This window comes from Nerophis lumbriciformis, linkage group LG21, assembly GCF_033978685.3.
Source record: "Nerophis lumbriciformis linkage group LG21, RoL_Nlum_v2.1, whole genome shotgun sequence".
NCBI lineage: Eukaryota > Metazoa > Chordata > Actinopteri > Syngnathiformes > Syngnathidae > Nerophis > Nerophis lumbriciformis.
The window spans coordinates 21,878,377-21,897,108 of NC_084568.2; the positions used below are offsets into that span (position 1 = coordinate 21,878,377).

General features: G+C 37.6%; 1 protein-coding gene across 1 annotated transcript in view; it reads right to left on the minus strand.

Moving 5' to 3' along the window:
- Nucleotides 1–18,732, minus strand: part of ext1b (exostosin glycosyltransferase 1b) — a 386,065-nt gene that overhangs the window by 25,063 nt on the left and 342,270 nt on the right. Inside the window, exons 5-7 of the mRNA XM_061982613.1 lie at nucleotides 16,316–16,448; nucleotides 12,974–13,092; nucleotides 3,256–3,351 (exon numbers count right to left, since the gene is read on the minus strand). Of these exons, the coding sequence (XP_061838597.1) occupies nucleotides 3,256–3,351; nucleotides 12,974–13,092; nucleotides 16,316–16,448 (348 nt within the window). The remainder of the gene's footprint in view (nucleotides 1–3,255; nucleotides 3,352–12,973; nucleotides 13,093–16,315; nucleotides 16,449–18,732) is intronic.

Consider the following 18,732-nt stretch of genomic DNA (forward strand, 5'->3'; position numbering starts at 1 on the left):
ACAGCGACATAAGTGCTGCAAGTTCAACGCAGGAATGATCTTTTTACTCGTGAAAGCAACAAGCAGCACCGCACTAAAATGAACCCTGACACATCAGACAACAACATGGGAGTAATGAACAATGAATCAATGATTGAAGTGACAAACTTGCCATCCATACAATACACTGCTTGTTGACAAGAAGGTATGACAACCATCAAAGCACATTCAATCTATTTATTAACCAGAGGTACCACAATCCGGTAAAAAGATTCAAAAGAACTGCCACTGCTATTGGCTAAAGCTAACAAACACTGCTCCGTTGAAACCCTCAATGACGTCACACGTCACTTGGCAACAGGCCCTGATTTTTTATTTATTGAATTTTGTTAGTAATTCAATTAATTTTATGTTAAAGTAACTATAATTAATTACCTTTTTAAAGTAATTTTCAGAACACTGGTGCTGACACACTCAACATCATGCGCCTCAGCTCTATACGTCACCGTCAACGAAGAAAAGTAACGGTATTTTTCAAAGGCAGTATAGTTTTGTTTTTAATTTATTAGTACCGCGGTACTTTATTAGTACAGGTATACGGTACAACCCTAGTCGGGAGGTACCGATAAACAGTATTGATGATAACTGCACTCAGATAAACTCATGGATGGACTGGTGCGAGCTTAAATGCTAACATGAAAGCAAGAGACATTAACGCCGTTCCCCGTTAAGAAAGGACATATCCCAATCTAAACGTATGCAAACACATTGAACCTACAAGCTGTGCTCTCTTAGAACAGAGTGATTGTTCTATACTAAATAACACAAAGAGTTTTTATGGTGCATTTAAGGGCCGCTAAACAGAGTACGACAGCACAATTTTGCAACATCACAATTTGAAAGTATACTTTTTTTAACTGTGTCCATCAATATATATTAGGTTTAATGTAGTACTTATTAGCACTAATACATTACAGAAGACACAGGTGTGTGTTTTGGGTTGGTACAGTACATCCGGAAAGTATTTACAGCGCTTCACTTTTTCAACATTTTGTTATGTTACAGCCTTATTTCATAATAGAATACATTTTTGTCCTCCATATTAACACAATCCGGTAAAAACAAAATACCCCATAATGACAATGTCATTTTTTTTTAATTGTGCAAACTTATTAAAACTAAACCAAACTACAAAAACCACACCTATATAAGTATTCAGAGTCTTTGCTCAATACTTTATTGATACATATTTGGCAGCAATTACGACCTCAAGTATTTTTGAATATGATGCCACAAGCTTGGCACAACTATCTTAGGGCAGTTTGGCCCATTTCTCTTTGGAGCACATCTCAAGCTCCTTCATGTTGGGTGGGATTCATCTTCAGTACATTGCAAAATGTTAAAATAATAAAAATGTAAATCACATTGTCATTATGGGCTATTGTCTGCATAATTTTGAGGACAAAAATGTATGTATTACATTTTTGAATAAGACTAACATACCGTATTTTTCTATAAGGCGCACTTAAAATCCTTTCATTTTCTCAAGAATCGACAGTGCGCCTTATAACCCGGTGCGCCTAATGTACGGCATAATTCTGGTTGTGCTTACTGACCTCGAAGCAATATTATTTGGTGCATGGTGTAATGATAAGTGTGACCAGTAGATGGCAGTCATACATAAGAGATATGTGTAGACTGCAATACGATGGCAGTAAACACCAAAACTTTAAATGTTCCATTGAGAATATAGAGCATTACACACGGCACTCAAAAATCTGTCAAAATGTTTTTAGTACGACTTCGGTAAGCTATGAAGACGCACCGCTTAATGGATTGTCGGCGCATTAAACATACGAGTATTATTATAGTGTGTGTATAAGGACCGCAAAATGGCACCTATTAGCCGACATATTACCTGGCGTTTTGTTTCGCAATATGATGCACAACCAACTTTTCCTACCTTCTGGTACCTGCTGATGCGTATTTGGGATCTGCATAAGTCCTGAAAATGTACGCGCTTCCGCCATTGTAGTCCGTGCCAACACCGTACTCATAAGCTTCTACTTTTTCTCTACCTTCTCATGTGGCATTCATCTTCAACTGTTGCCATTTCTAATATAAAGTAGTGTAAAGTTCTTACTTATATCTGTTAGTAGACTCGCTATCAAAGCGCTAAAAACTGTAGTGAGTTTACATTATTCACCCACGGAAATTCAGTTATTAGAGGGTTCCGGTCGGACGGTTTTTCACGGGACACATTTCCGGTGTTGATGTTGCATTATTGAGCCACGGATGAGAAGACGCTGCTCCGTTGTTTATATAAGTAAAGTCTGAATGTCATTAAAACAGTTAGTTCCATCTTTTGACACTTCTTCCTCTCCAGTCCTTGCACGCTAAACCGCGACAACAAAGATGACGGGGAGAAGACGCTGCCAAAGGTGAGCCACGTAGGTAAGTCCGCCCACAAAAAAGCGCATCCTGAAGAGACGCTCAGAAATCTACTTGAAAATGGTTTGTAGAACATAATCTATGCAACACTTTTACCAAAGAACCACCATTACATGTTATGTAGACCACAAGGAAGTGTTTTCAATTTAAAAAATTATAATATGACCTCTTTAATAGGCTTTATAATCCGGTGCGCCATTTGTATGAAAATAGACCTGAATAGCTCATCGGCAGTGCGCCTTTTAATCTGGTGCGCCCTATGGTCCGAAAAATACGGTAAATATGAAAAAAGTCTTCACTCAATTATCGTACACTCCGACACCTTTGACCCCGCCCCCTGCCCCAACATCTCCTGACTCAAACGTGTCGGGCATGATCTGCTGCCCCAATCTGCACCTTAAAAAAAAAAAGAATCCAAACCTGATTTACACGGTCGTACATGCACTGTAAAACCAGACCCTTAAAAAAAGCTGAATAAAAAAAATCCTGATTACATCTTATCTGCTGAGTGTACATTCATTGCACTCACTTAACAGAAAAATAAGGATGTTGTCGCTCTCTTCAAGTGATTTATTATGAAAAATGAAAACAACTATGTTCCCACTTACCCATAATTAGGTTCTTATCTTTCCACACAATATGCTTCAGCCTGTTTTAATTAAAACCACCAAACTGTCCTTTAGTGGAAACAGTGCAGCACAAATTGAAACTCATTAACTTCTAGTTACTCTATTAAATGCTGTAAAACAAACAAAAAAAACGATACTGTATCTTAGCACTGCAAAAAAATATGAACATTGCAGGTCATCTAATTAGAAGCCTCACCTTGTTCTCGCCTTCGATGACGATGACTGGCACAGAGGTGGCGGGCCAGCGGTGCTTGGCCGGGAGGGGCTTGTCGCAGTTCCATAGCACAATAATCTGGAAGAAACAAGTAAGGCTAATAAGTGGTGTAAAAAAAGAAAAAGGTTAGAGTATGACATTTTCTTGCCCTGCAGACAGAAAATGTCAACTTATTATTGCCTGACTGAATGTTAAAGAGCCTAAAGGGCAACTAAAGGGAGGCAATATTACCAATTATGGCTTCAAAAAGGTTTGCACAATTTAATCCATAACTAATCAAACAAATTTATTGATGAACATAACCTAACACATTTTTAAAGACCCATCCTGAATTTAGTGCAGCTTCTCAGATGTAATCCTCTCCTGTCCTTTGCTGCAGGAGTTCAAGAATGTTTGATGAGAAACATGCACCATGTGATTCCTGCCGGACCTAACACAAGCTGGTACGCCTCTTCTTATCTTTCATTTGAAGGCAAACATTCCATGTTTTTTGGACACAGACTGACATTCTCCGAGTCAAACACTGATTGTGAAAGTAGTATTTCCATAGGTCAAACGGTGGATGTCTTGGGCATAAATAAGCATGTTGTATGAAAAAAGTTGACCATGGCACCACTTGCAAAGCGGCTTTAAAATGAACAATTTGATTGGTTGAATCGTGTCACGTGGGAGGAGCTACAATGCACACTATTGGTCGATGTATTTGTAGTGTTCTCGTGCAGTGTTGAAACGCCGACTTAAACCGTAGCCAAAGGCCATGTCTACACTAAGCCGGATAACCCCTTAAACAAATAACTATTTAGCCTAAGCCCCGTTTCAGCCACACTAAAACATTGTTTAAGGTTCCCCTCAGACAATTTTTTACACGGGTAAGTGCGCCGTGTATTTCTTGAATCTCCGGCTCTTAGCTTTGTATGGACTCATTGATCGTTTACAAACTGAGTTCGGAGAGGAAGTGACGCCAGAAAGGCCGCGCCCCACACAGGAAGTGACGTCAGAAAGAACGCGCCACAGCCAGCTTCATAATAAAGCGGTTTCGTAACTCGGAGCTAACCACTGGAAATATGGAGGCGAGTCATCCAGACATGCCAGTGTTTCTCCTTCCGTCTGTACAGACGCTTAAAGAAATCACACATGAATACCTTAAGAGAAAGCGATTGCAGCTATCTGGGATACAACACTTCTCAGACGGCAAGAGAACTTTCCAATGTCAGCTGTGATTCTACTTACCGAAAAACTTTGTCCATTTGTCGAAGGAGAGACAACGAGAATGCGGGCTACCGTGGATGTGAAAAAAAAGGTAGCTTGTTGTGCTTTGTATTACCTGGCCGTCGAGGGAAGACAAACGGAAAACGGCGAATGCTTTTGGACTGGCAATGCAGACTGTATCAGTTAACGTCCGCCATGTATGTCGCGGACGCAACGTCTAGGTCCAGAGTATATAAAGTCACCAAAAACGAATGGACAATGAAGGTGAAGGCAAAAGAGTGAGGAGTGTCTTGACCAGATATCTACATCCCTAGATTGATTGTTGCAAAATGTTATTTGTCACATTGTTTACTTTCCAATAAAGATTTGATTAATTTATGATGTCTCAGGTGTGATTCACTACAAGAGAGCCCCACAGCACACTGGATAGTAAATTGAAATACCACAACACTGGATATTGTTCAGATAAGCTAAATTTCATTTAAGATCTTGCACACAAAGCAACACTGGATGTGACTATGACGTGGGCATTTTCCGCGCATGCGTATTAGGTCGCGTTGCGCCGGCTGACGGAGGGGGTTTTAAACGACCATCGTGTGTGTGTGTGTGGACACGGATAAGGTTAGGCGGGACTTGCCCTGGATAACCTTAGCCGGCTTAGTGTAGAAGGGGCGAAAGAAAACAACGTTGTTGCAAGATTCAGCAGTTACTTCCAACATTTCTCAATTGACATGACGGTGAAAACTAGAAAATAAAGTGATACACATTCTCCTATTAGTTTCGTAAATATTTGTATAATATTTCACATTTTAGATTGTAAAAAGGTTTAAACAAACTTGTTTCCATGGCTTTTAACATGTAACTGCAGTGTAGCGGAATGACCAGCAGAGTGCGACTATCCAATTTCTACATTGAATTGTGCAGAGTAAAGATGTTCACAAATTTCTCCACAGTCGGCACTATTCATACTTTTAAATGTTACCAACATGAAATAAACTTCTTATAAACTACTTACGGGATTGCCATTACGAGGATTCACGGTGGGTGGCAACAAATGAGTTGAAAACATGTCGAAATATCTGCCATTTTTTCGACACTGAATCCGGAAGCTAGCTAACAGGCGGCGATCAACCGGAAGTGACCTTGCGGAAATGACGTCATCAGTTTGCCATTTCAAAATACATTTTTGCAGCAATTTAAACCACCGCAGTCCCAATATATTTCTACTTTTCAATTATATGAACAACAGAAAATCATTTGACAATAAATATGCAGTATTAACAAATTAATTAAAGCCTGTCATGTATTCCTGTGACCATAAACGCTACACCGGTCAAATTACCACAAAAGTTAAATTATGGCATACAGTTACTATATGAGACATAACATATTTCCAAGTTTCTCATTACAGCATGTACGAAAAGGAGTGGGAAGAAGCAGAACTTATTTAATCCTACCACTTTTCCATTTCATAGCAATTTCTTACGCATTTGTTTTTTTTAACTTCCTGTGCTCAATTTGTAACACAACAAATTAAATAAATACATAATCAATAAAGTTCACATGAACAAATCGTTTAGTAGATTGTGAATTAGATTAATAATTTTTTAAATAAGGTTCAAGATGTTTATCAGGATTCTTCTTCCATGTACTTTGTAAACACTTAAACTGGATCATATTAGTTTATAATTTGACTTATTCCTTCCATAATTTAAACATAGTACATGATTTAAGTGTTGCACGTGCATACAAATGTTTTAAGTAAAATGTTTCCCTAATGTTATATTTATCTTCTTTTGTTGAGAATCATTTTTGTAAATTTTTTACAGTTTATAATTTGTATCTGTTTGCAAAAGCACCAACTCATTGAATTTCAATTATTTTTGATTGGATGAATAAAAAGAAAATCTGTTTTTGCCAAACCATCTCTTTAATTTATTCATTTATTCTGTTATTTGTTTTGTACTATATGTGGTCGTATCACAGACAAATAGTACTAACTTCAAGCCCTTAGTAACTTTACAAATGTTGTTTGCATCACGATTAAACGAGTTTGGTACCAGTATTGATCCCTGGGGTATGCCGCAACATATATATATAGAGCTGTAGAGTTTTACGTATTGCTTCCTGTTGGTTAAGTAGCTTCTTACGCACTTCAATATCAACCCTCTGCTGTCATACAGTTCTAATTTGTTAATAAACATATTTTGATTAATTGCTAGATTTTGTCAAAGTAATTTAACTACAACGGTCATAAATAAATAGTGTCACATGCTTTTCACCATGTTAGCAGCTACTTCCTTTTTCATGGAGTACAGCAAACATTGTCATTATGATTCTGGTGAGTTCCATTGACTCCATAGTGTTTGGAAATGTTTTATACTCTTATTCAGATTCTCACCAACATTTAATTGCTTCCCACCAGGGTTGTCCCCATACCAATAATTTGGTACCACAATGTATATCCATACTTTTCAGAATAAAGGGAACTACAAAAAATGTCAATATTGGCTTTATTTTAACAGAAAATCTTACAATACATTAAACATATGTTTCCTATTGTACTCAAAGAACATTTTTATAAGGTTAAAATATAAATTAAAGGGCATTAAACACATTGGGCTTTTCTTGTTGCACTCAAAGAACAATTTACAATTTTCCATATTACATGTAGTCTGTCATAATCAAGGATTAGATTAGAATATAATAACACGCTTTATTGACATTCTATTAAATGCTTCATTATTTATGGTTGCCACTTCTGGTCTGTGCTTCAAGAAAAATACAATTATTAGTAAGTACCCTAAAACAAAACTATGGATAAATGTACACAGATAAGCCATGTAGCAGGTAAAATACTAATTGTAGCAATTTGTTACCAAATTCAGTCATTTCACTTGCATTAGTTGACGTTAGATGGGCGGTCTTAACTGCGCTAGTATTTGGCATCAATCCAAGCAGCTGTGTGCGCGTCTACGTATCTACATGTTATGTATCTACATGTTATGTAGTGAAGTGAAGTGAATTATATTTATATAGCGCTTTTCTCTAGTGACTCAAAGCGCTTTACATAGTGAAACCCAATATCTAAGTTACATTTAAACCAGTGTGGGTGGCACTGGGAGCAGGTGGGTAAAGTGTCTTGCCCAAGGACACAACGGCAGTAACTAGGATGGCGGATGCGGGGATCGAACCTGCAACCCTCAAGTTGCTGGCACAGCCGCTCTACCAACCGAGCTATACCGCCCCATGTATCTACATGTTATGTACCTACATGTGATGTATCTACATGTGATGTATCTACATGTGATGTATCTACGTGTTATGTATCTACATGCGATGTATCTACTTGTTATGTATCTACAAGTTATGTATCTACATGTTATGTACCTACATGTTATGTATCTACATGTTATATATCTACATGTTATGTACCTACATGTTATGTACCTACATGTTATGTATGTACATGTTATGTATGTACATGTTATGTATCTACATGCGATGTATCTACTTATGTATCTACATGTTAAGTTACTACATGTTATATATCTACATGTTATATATCTACATGTTATATACTATCTACATGTTATGTATCTACATGTTATGTATGTACATGTTATGTATCTACATGTTATGTATCTACATGTTATGTATCTACATGTGATGTATCTACTTGTTATGTATCTACATGTTATGTATCTACATGTTATGTATCTACATGCGATGTATCTACTTGTTATGTATCTACATGTTATGTATCTACATTTTATGTACCGACATGTTATGTATCTACATGTTATGTATCTACATGTTATGTATCTACATGTGATGTATCTAGTTGCTATGTATCTACATGTTATGTATCTACATGTTATGTATCTACATGTGATGTATCTAGTTGCTATGTATCTACATGTTATGTATCTACATGTTATGTATATACATGCGATGTATCTACTTGTTATGTATCTACTTGTTATGTATCTAAATGTGCACGACAGAGAAGCCGGCTAATTTATGAGAGTAGTGTATGTGTCTTTAAGAGAATGACAACGTGTTGGGTGAGCATACTTGCCAACCCTTTTGCAACCCGTCTGCCGTAAACAGCAATGTTGTGACACTCTTAAACAGGACAATACTGCCGTCTACTGTACATGCATATGTGACAATAACATCTAGGGCTTTTAGAGAGTGCAGTGCTCAACTGCGCACACAACAAGGAGACGAAGCAGAAGAACGAGGAAGATACAGCCATGGCGACGCCGACGACGAGTAAGATGAAGAAATACGCTTGTAAGTTCCAAGCCGCAGCTGCAATTGGACCTGGATAGCCTCCAGGAAGAAGTAGTGGAGTACCAAGTGCTTGGCAGTGAAGATCTTCCTCAGGAAGAAAAGATTGACCAGTTTTGGGCTATGCTCGGGGGAGATGGAAGATTCCAGACTCTCGTGCATTTGATGAAAGCACTTTTGTGCGTGCCACACAGCAATGCATCATCAGAGAGGGTGTTCAGCATGGTTAGAAAAATAGTGACAGAGAATAGATGGACAATTCAACCCTTAATTCAACAATGAGTAGATGAGTGTTATGTGTGTGTATATGTGTAAATAAATGAACACTGAAATTCAAGTATTTCTTTTTTATTTATATATATATATATATATATATATATATATATATATATATATATATATATATATATATATATGGTGAATTCTAGCTGTAACTATACTCCTCCCCTCTTAACCACTTGTATGCACTTTGTGTGTGCGTTTTGACACACTCAACATCATGCACCTCCGCTCTGTCGTCACCGCCACAGATGAAAGAACGGTACCGGTACTTTTCCAAAGGCAGTATAGTACCGATTTCTATCAATTAGTATTGCGGTACTTTATTAGTACCGGTATACTTTCAAACCCTACTTCCCACCATTGGCCCACACAATACCTTCTAAAGTTTTGAGAAAACATTTGATATTTTTATGAACGACGCTGATGTTATTCACCATGTTACAATGAGTACTTTATATCCTCATGGGACTGTGCAGGATATACAGTAATGATGACAATGTTGAAAGAAACAAGCATTCTTGATTAGGCTGAATGAGTCCTGAGCCAACGACAGGTATTATGTCAACATCTCACATGTAAATCCACCCCTGACAGCGTTTTATTTCTGTCTTAGTGTGTGTATGTGCAGCAATGACTGGGAGGAAAAGGAAAACACTGTTGGTTGTAGTATTGGTATCAAGGCTGCAAGAAATACATCTCTTTATACTTAGCAGGGGTTTCGCTACTCTAAAAGCATCACATTTAGATTCCCTCACACTCTGTCTCACTTCTCCAATCATTTGTTTATAGCCTCATCTACTCATAGCCTAGCAGCGGTAGGAGATGTACCTGGTTCTCCATCCTGCATGCACGCAGCCTAAAAAAAGACAAAGCCCCTCTGAAACAATAGATTTTGTAGCAGGGGGTTGGAAGATGGAGTGCATGCTCGGGAAAGCTGCGCCTGCTTTGTGAATTTTATAACGTACTTCCGTGATAGTGTAACCTATAAAATGATGGATTAACATTATGGGGAAGAGAGGATTTTTCTGCTGAAGATGTGTATGCATACCAAAGACCCCAAACATATGGCCAAGGCCACGAAGCAGTGCCTCAAAAAGAAACATATGGAGTGGCCTAACCGGTTTTGTAGCAGGAATTACATTTGGAGTTTCCAGGCAAACGCCTCCAAACCTTCCTTATTGGGAGAGTAGAGTGGTACCTCAACTTAGGAGTGTTTTGAGATGACCGCTTTCTTTTGGCTTCAAAGTTTGCAACTTCACTCAATTATGAATTTTTAAAAATCACATTTTATTTATTTTCGGGCTAAATCCAGCATTTTTAAGCATTAAAATGTCTTAATAAACCAAAAATATACCTTATTTTTCGGACTATAAAAGCCTTTCATTTTCTCAAAAATTGACAGTGCGCCTTATAACCCAGTGCGTCTAATGTACGGAATAATTCTGGTTGGGCTTACCGACCTCGAAGCAATTTTATTTTGGTACATGGTGTAGTGATAAGTGTGACCAGTAGATGGTTGTCACACATAAAAGATACGTGTAGACTGCACTATGACGCCAGTAAACAACACCACAACTTTAAACTTTAAACACAAACAGAAGAATAATGGGTTTACATTTTAACAGACGTTTAGTTGGAAACATGTTGCAACATAAAGTAAACCGATATTAACAGTAAATTAGCAAGTAGATTAATATTAGTTTTGAGAAAATAACAACTGGATGTAATGCAATATAGTACTGCATATGTCAGCAGCCAAATTAGGAGCCTTTTAACCCATTTTGAAGTGGATTTAAAGTCATTTACATACCAAATAATACATTTTGATACAGTATACAGTATATTGATACCCCAGGAAGCTGCAATATATATTTGGGGATGCAGAGTTTAAGCCATATCGCCCATCCCTAATTACAAAACCCAAAACCAGTGAAGTTGGCACGTTGTGTTATTCGTAAATAAAGACAGAATACAATGATTTGCAAATCCTTTTCAAACTATATTCAATTGAATAGACTACAAAGAACTGTGTTACATGGCCTTTCCTTTTAACAACAGTCAGTAAACGTTTGGGAACTGAGGAGACACATTTTTTAAGCTTTTCAGGTGGAATTCTTTCCCATTCTTGCTTGATGTACAGCTTAAGTTGTTCAACAGTCCGGGGGTCTCCGTTGTGGTATTTTAGGCTTCATAATGCGCCACACATTTTCAATGGGAGACAGGTCTGGACTACAGGCAAGCCAGTCTAGTACCCGCACTCTTTTACTATGAAGCCAGGCTGTTGTAACACGTGGCTTGGCATTGTCTTGCTGAAATAAGCAGGGGCGTCCATGATAATGTTGCTTGGATGGCAACATATGTTGCTCCAAAACCTGTATGTACCTTTCAGCATTAATTCTGCCTTCACAGATGTGTAAGTTACCCATGTCTTGGGCACTAATACACCACCATACTATCACAGATGCTGGCTTTTCAACTTTGCGCCTATAACAATCCGGATGGTTCTTTTCCTCTTTGTTCCGAAGGACACAATGTCCACAGTTTCCAAAAACAATTTGAAATGTGGACTCGTCAGACCACAGAACACTTTTACACTTTGCATCAGTCCATCTTAGATGAGCTCGGGCCCAGCGAAGCCGGCAGCGTTTCTGGGTGTTGTTGATAAATGGCTTTCGCTTTGCATAGTAGAGTTTTAACTTGCACTTACAGATGTAGCGACGAACTGTAGTTACTGACAGTAGTTTTCTGAAGTGTTCCTGAGCCCATGTGGGGATATCCTTTACACACTGATGTCGGTTTTTAATGCAGTACCGCCTGAGGGATCGAAGGTCCGTAATATCATCGCTTACGTGCAGTGATTTCTCCTTTTGATGATATTACGGACCGTAGATGGTGAAATCCCTAAATTCCTTGCAATAGCTCGTTGAGAAATGTTGTTCTTAAACTGTTCGACAATTTGCTCACGCATTTGTTCACAAAGTGGTAAACCTTGCCCCATCCTTGTTTGTGAATGACTGAGAATTTCATGGAATCTACTTTTTTACCCAATCATGGAACCCACCTGTTCCCAATTAGCCTGTTCACCCGTGGAATGTTCCAAATAAGTGTTTGATGAGCATTCCTCAACTTTCTCAGTCTTTTTTTGCCACTTGTGCCAGCTTTTTTGAAACAGCAGGCATTAAATTCCAAATGAGCTAATATTTGCCAAAAATAAAGTTTACCAGTTTGAATGTTAAGTATCTTGTCTTTTTCAGTCTTTTCAATTGAATATAGGTTGAAAAGGATTCGCAAATCATTGTATTCTGTTTTTATTTTTATCATTTCCACAACGTGCCAACTTCACTGGTTTTGGGGTTTGTATTATCATTATGTCATACAACCTGTACTTATAAATTATTAGTACCTAAGTGTGAATAAGATGTGTTTTCCACGAACAAAAACCTGCCTATTTTCAGAGAGAAAAGGGTATAATTGGGCGTGTTTCACTACAATTTTTGTTTGTTTGTTGTTACCAAAAATCTGCTAATTTGCAGTAATATGAATGCTGGATCGCAAATAGGTGGGGACCCATTGTACAGTAAATACAAAACTGTTGTCGGGACTCCCAATGTCGCCGTACACTCTCAAACTTGCACAGCAAAAAAAAAAAAGAGACCCACACACACCCTCACACATAACCAGCCATCAGGAAGCACATTCCATTTCATTTCCCATGCTGGTAAGGAGTGAGCAGGGGAATCAATACATGATGTCTCCAGCTGTGTTGAAGGGGGTTTGGCTGCCATGGAGACAAATGCAGCACTGCTACACACTACTGCTCACACCAGACATAACACACACGCATATACCGAACCGCACAGATGATACATGTGATAATCACATAATACACACATTACATTCACATATCTTTCACCTGTGCACAGTACTGGGACTTGGCCACTGCCACCAGCAGTTTGAGGATGGGTTGGGACTGGGACACCAGATTGGAGACGGCGTGGATGACGGCGGTGAATTTTGGGTACGGTTTAATCCCTGAAACACAAAATACGGACGCTTGTTAATGTGGTTAAACACATTCATAAAACAACACTTCCCCGAACTGAACCCTAATCCTAAACCCTGAAACTCCAATGCCTAACCATTTCACTTCCGGCGTACCGCAGGGGTCTATCCTGGGACCAATGTTCTTCTGTAAAGCCACAAAAGGCTTCAAAAGTTGACATACACTTGTAAAGAACATAATGTCATGGCTGTCTTGAGTTTCCAATCATTTCTACAACTCTTATTTTTTTGTGATAGAGTGATTGGAGCACATACTTGTTGGTCACAAAAAACATTCATGAAGTTTGGTTCTTTTATGAATGTATTATGGGTCTACTGAAAATGTGACCAAATCTGCTGGGTCAAAAGTATACATACAGCAATGTTAGTATTTGGTTACATGTCCCTTGGCAAGTTTCACTGCAATAAGGAACTTTTGGTAGCCATCCACAAGCTTCTGGTTTAATTTTTGACCACTCCTCTTGACAAAATTGGTGCAGCTCAGCTAAATTTGTTGGTTTTCTGACATGGACTTGTTTCTTTAGCATTGTCCACACTGTAAAGCACCAGTTCCATTGGCAGCAAAACAGGCCCAGAGCATGATACTACCACCACCATGCTTGACGGTAGGCTTGGTGTTCCTGGGATTAAAGGCCTCACCTTTTCTCCTCCAAACATATTGCTGGGTATTGTAGCCAAACAGCTAAATTTTTGTTTCATCTGACCACAGAACTTTCCTCCAGAAGGTCTTATCTTTGTCCATGTGATGTCAGATGAAACAAAAATTGAGCTGTTTGCCCACAATACCCAGCAATATGTTTGGAGGAGAAAAGGTGAGGCCTTTAATCCCGGGAACATCATCCTACCATCAAGCATAGTGGTGGTAGTAGATAGATGGATAGTACTTTATTGATTCCTTCAGGAGAATTCTCTCAACAAAATTAAAAAATATTATATATTATAATATATATATATATATATATATATATATATATATATATATATATATATATACATATATATATACATATATATATATATAATATTAATATATATATATATATATGTTATATATAATATATAATAATTTTAAATTTTGCTGAGGGATATTATAATATATATATATATGTTATATATAATGTATAATAATTTTTAATTTTGCTGAGGGAACTCTCCTGAAGGAATCAATAAAGTACTATCTATCTATCTACTACCACCACTATGCTTGATGGTAGGAATGGTGTTCCCGGGATTAAAGGCCTCACCTTTTCTCCTCCAAACATATATATAATTAATTAAAAATAGTATTATGCTCAACCCCTATTTTGCTGCCAATGGAACTGGTGCTTTAAATGGGACAATGAAAAAAAGTTAAGTTAAAGTTAAAGTACCACTGATTGTCACACACACACTAGGTGTGGCGAAATTATTCTCTGCATTTGACCCATCACCCTTGATCACCCCCTGGGAGGTGAGGGGAGCAGTTGGCAGCAGCGGTGGCCGCGCCCGGGAATCACTTTTGGTGATTTAACCCCCAATTCTATCCCTTAATGCTGAGTGCCAAGCAGGGAGGTAATGGGTCCCATTTTTATAGTCTAAGGAGGATTACCTCCAAATTCTTCAGGACAACTTGAAATCATCAGCCCGAAGGTTGGGTCTTGGGCGCAGTTGGGTGTTCCAACAGGACAATGACCCCAAACACACGTCAAAAGTGGTAAAGGAATGGCTAAATCAGGCTAGAATGAAGGTTTTAGAATGGCCTTCCCACAGTCCTGACTTAAATGTGTTGACAATGCTGAAGAAACAAGTCCATGTCAGAAAACCAACAAATTTAGCTGAACTGCAGCAATTTTGTCAAGAGGAGTGGTCAAAAACTCAACCAGAAGCTTGCCAGAAGCTCTATCACCAACAAATAAGAGTTGTAGAAATTATTGGAAACTCAAGACAGCCATGACATTATGTTCTTTACAAGTGTATGTAAACTTTTGATCGCAACTGTAGGTGGTGTAGACCTTGACAGGGTGTATGAAAACACATTCTAGGTGTCTTAATAGACGTTGAAAAAAGCTGGAAAAATATATAAATATTGTGTGTGAAGTAGCACTTCAATATCGAATAAAGCAAAACACATTCCTGACTAAAAAAACACCTGACACTATTCACTGTTGATTGGCATTATCATAGTTATATTATTGTGTACCTCTCTTTGTTTATAATGTATATTTTCTGCTGTATCTACTCTTTTTTTATGCTGCAGCTGTTACATATACCGTAATATTGTACATGGTAATTGCGATTTGTTTTGTATATTGTATATATTATATGCTGTGCATATAATATGTAAATATTACATATATGTTATATTTATATTGCTACTATGGTACATGTTTAGTTTACTTTATACCTTTTGTTTTCACCCTCTTTTTGTGCCCTTGTAAGCATTATCCTTTCCAGCCTTATCCTTTCCATCCTTTGTAACGGAGCTACTGTGTGGAACAATTTCCCTTGTGGATCATTAAAGTTCGTCTGAGTCTAAGTAAGAAAATAACAACACCTACTCTTTTTTTGCAACATTTTCAATTATGTAAATGTGAACATAATATGTTTCTTATTATAATGATGTTTGGTATGTAAACAAAACAAAACAAAAACAATTTTTTTTTTTTTTTCATCCCAACCAGCACATATTGTCACCTCAAACCTCTTTTTTCCCCGCCTTTTAATAACCACACAAAAAAAATCCCTCACAGGCTGTTTATTTGTTCTGTGGGTAGTTCACACTGGTTCAGGCCCATGTCAAATGCTGTGTGTGGTTAGAGTGATGATGGAGTGAAGAAGCGGGGGACTAAGGGGGTTCCTGGGTCACGTATATGCGGAGAAGGGATAACTCGGCGTTGCTGAACCGCAGCGGCGACAGCGAATGCTGACTCAAAAACGATGATGGAGAGGCGGGTGAGTCAGCAGCACAAATACAACCATCAGTCAAAGGCCACTTCCTCCACTGCACTCGCCTGACTCTCAACGGGGGAAGTAGATCAGTGTCTCCCCCTAGGACTACAGCTTTAGGGGCACTGGGGAATCCAGGGTATTTGGCAGCAAGCGCTCTTGTATGGGATCTCAAATTGTGCTGCTGTACCTAATCATGTGTCCAATACATGTATTTGACGCATCCCTTTGAAAAGAATCAGCACTTTAATGTGTGAATTTGACTTACCCAGAGTGGCGTAGAAGAAGGGAAAGTCTCCAAGGTAGCCCGAGTACTGCGGCAGAGCAAAGAGCCCCCCAGGGTGACTGTTCCACATCAGGCTGCTCCTGGAGTTGTGCTCCAAAACCCGGTCCTTAATGATCTGCATAAGTAAACCACAATATATTTATATATATATATATATAAAGTTAAAGTTAAAGTACCAATGATTGTCACACACACACTAGGTGTGGCGAAATTATTATCTGCATTTGACCCATCACCCTTGATCACCCCCTGGGAGGTGAGGGGAGCAGTGGGCAGCAGCGGTGGCTGCGCCCGGGAATCATTTTGGTGATTTAACCCCCAATTCCAACCCTTAATGCTGAGTGCCAAGCAGGGAGGTAATGGGTCCCATTTTTATAGTCTTTGGTATGACTCGGCCGGGAATTGAACTCCCAACCTACCGATCTCAGGACGGACACTCTAACCACTAGGCCACTGAGTAGGTATATATATATATATATATATATATATATATATATATATATATATATATATATATATATATATATATATATATATATATATATATATATATATATATATATATATATATATATATATATATATATAGGGATGATGTTCAAAACCGGTTCTCCCGGTTGTTCGATAAAAAAAGAAACGATTCCATGGACTCGAATCACTTTTTGAGAACCGGTTCCCGTTATTGAGGCCACTATAGTAAAGAAAAAGAGTTGGTTCTTTATTTGATTCCCTGGGAACGAATCCCTTCCCACAGGAAACGCCCTGTGGGACGGCAATGTTATGCCCATTTGATTGTAGACTCTTACTGACACCTTGTGGCGATATGAAAATACTACGCGTCATTAGTTTGGGCACTTACGGGTTGGTGACGTCTGTTCAGTTCATGAGACAATTGAGAAGTACACAAGTTGTGTTAGCTCTTACGAGACTTGGAAAAGATAAGTATGTAAGTAAACCGTTGAACTTGTTTATGTAACTCAATATTCAGGTGGAAAGTGGTTAAATTTGATACTAAGATGTTTATTGAAAAACTATTTTGTGCACTGTTTCAATGGATGTTTTGAGGACTTAAAATGGCTGCCAGTCATGTATTTCCACCATCGAAATAGTTTCAACACTCAGAAGTATTTGTTTGATGATAGTACTGTATATTTGTGTGAAGCTAATATTTACATATTGTGTATTGAATGTCAGTATGTTAATTGAATCACATAGCTTATACATTTGTCATTGTGTGTATTTCAGTAAAAAACAAACAAACAAAAAAACAGTCCAGTGCAAAACAAAAGTAAAGATAGAAAAAGACAAAGCAAGATCAACAACAATAAAGAGCTTAAATGGATTAATCTGCTTTGGAACTTTATTAGACGTCTTGGATTGTTTGTTAGCTGTCTGCCTGTGTGTGTAGTTAGTATGTTCCAATAGCAGCAGAAGTGCACTTTTTGGAGAGCTGTATTATTTTCAGTTTTGTGCCAAAGGGACTTATTTTATTTAACGCTATATGATTATTTATATACCTATAGTAATCACAGAGAGAGGTTGTTTTTGTGTTACTGTATATATTTGTTTTTCTGAAAAATCCCACTTAATATACTTTGGGTAACAACAGTCAATATTTATTTATTTTATTTGTTTAGGGGTGTAACAGTCAATATTTATTTATTTATTTTTTCTTTCTTATAAAATAAAAGTGAGCTTTTGTTCATATACAACAACCTATCTGGATTCGATAAAAGAATCGATAAGGAATCGGTTCGATAAGAGGATTCGATAATGGGCCCGAACTCGATAATTTCTTATCAAACATCATCCCTATATATATATATATATATATATATATATATATATATATATACATATATAAATGCACAAATTATGTCGATATTGTATTTAAAGTTGAGCACTTTTTGTCATTCAGTCAATGTAAATACATAGAAAATATATACTAACATAGATCTATATAATATTAGAAAAACTATTTCCATTCACATAATTACCGTGTTTCTTAGCAAGAGACTCTACATTTGCAAAAGACAGAAAAATGCAAATACACACAATTCCTGACAAATTATAAAAGTGATGAATAGTCATAAAGACCTTTCATTATCAGTCGTTATGCGTTTGATCAACGAGCCTTTTAATCACATCGTTGAAATATTTTCATTCCAAAATGTGTTTTCTCACAAAAAAAACCCATGAAGCAAAAAGCAATAAATACTCGCGAATATCATCCTGTAACTGCTGTGATAATCACTTGTATTTATTGCTGGAACAGGATGATGTTCACAGTAATATTTAGAGCTGGGTATTGGCACTGACTTTACAATACGATACTTGTCATGATACCCGAGTTCACGGTACGATATATGTAATGAAGTAATATTCCACATAATTCACTG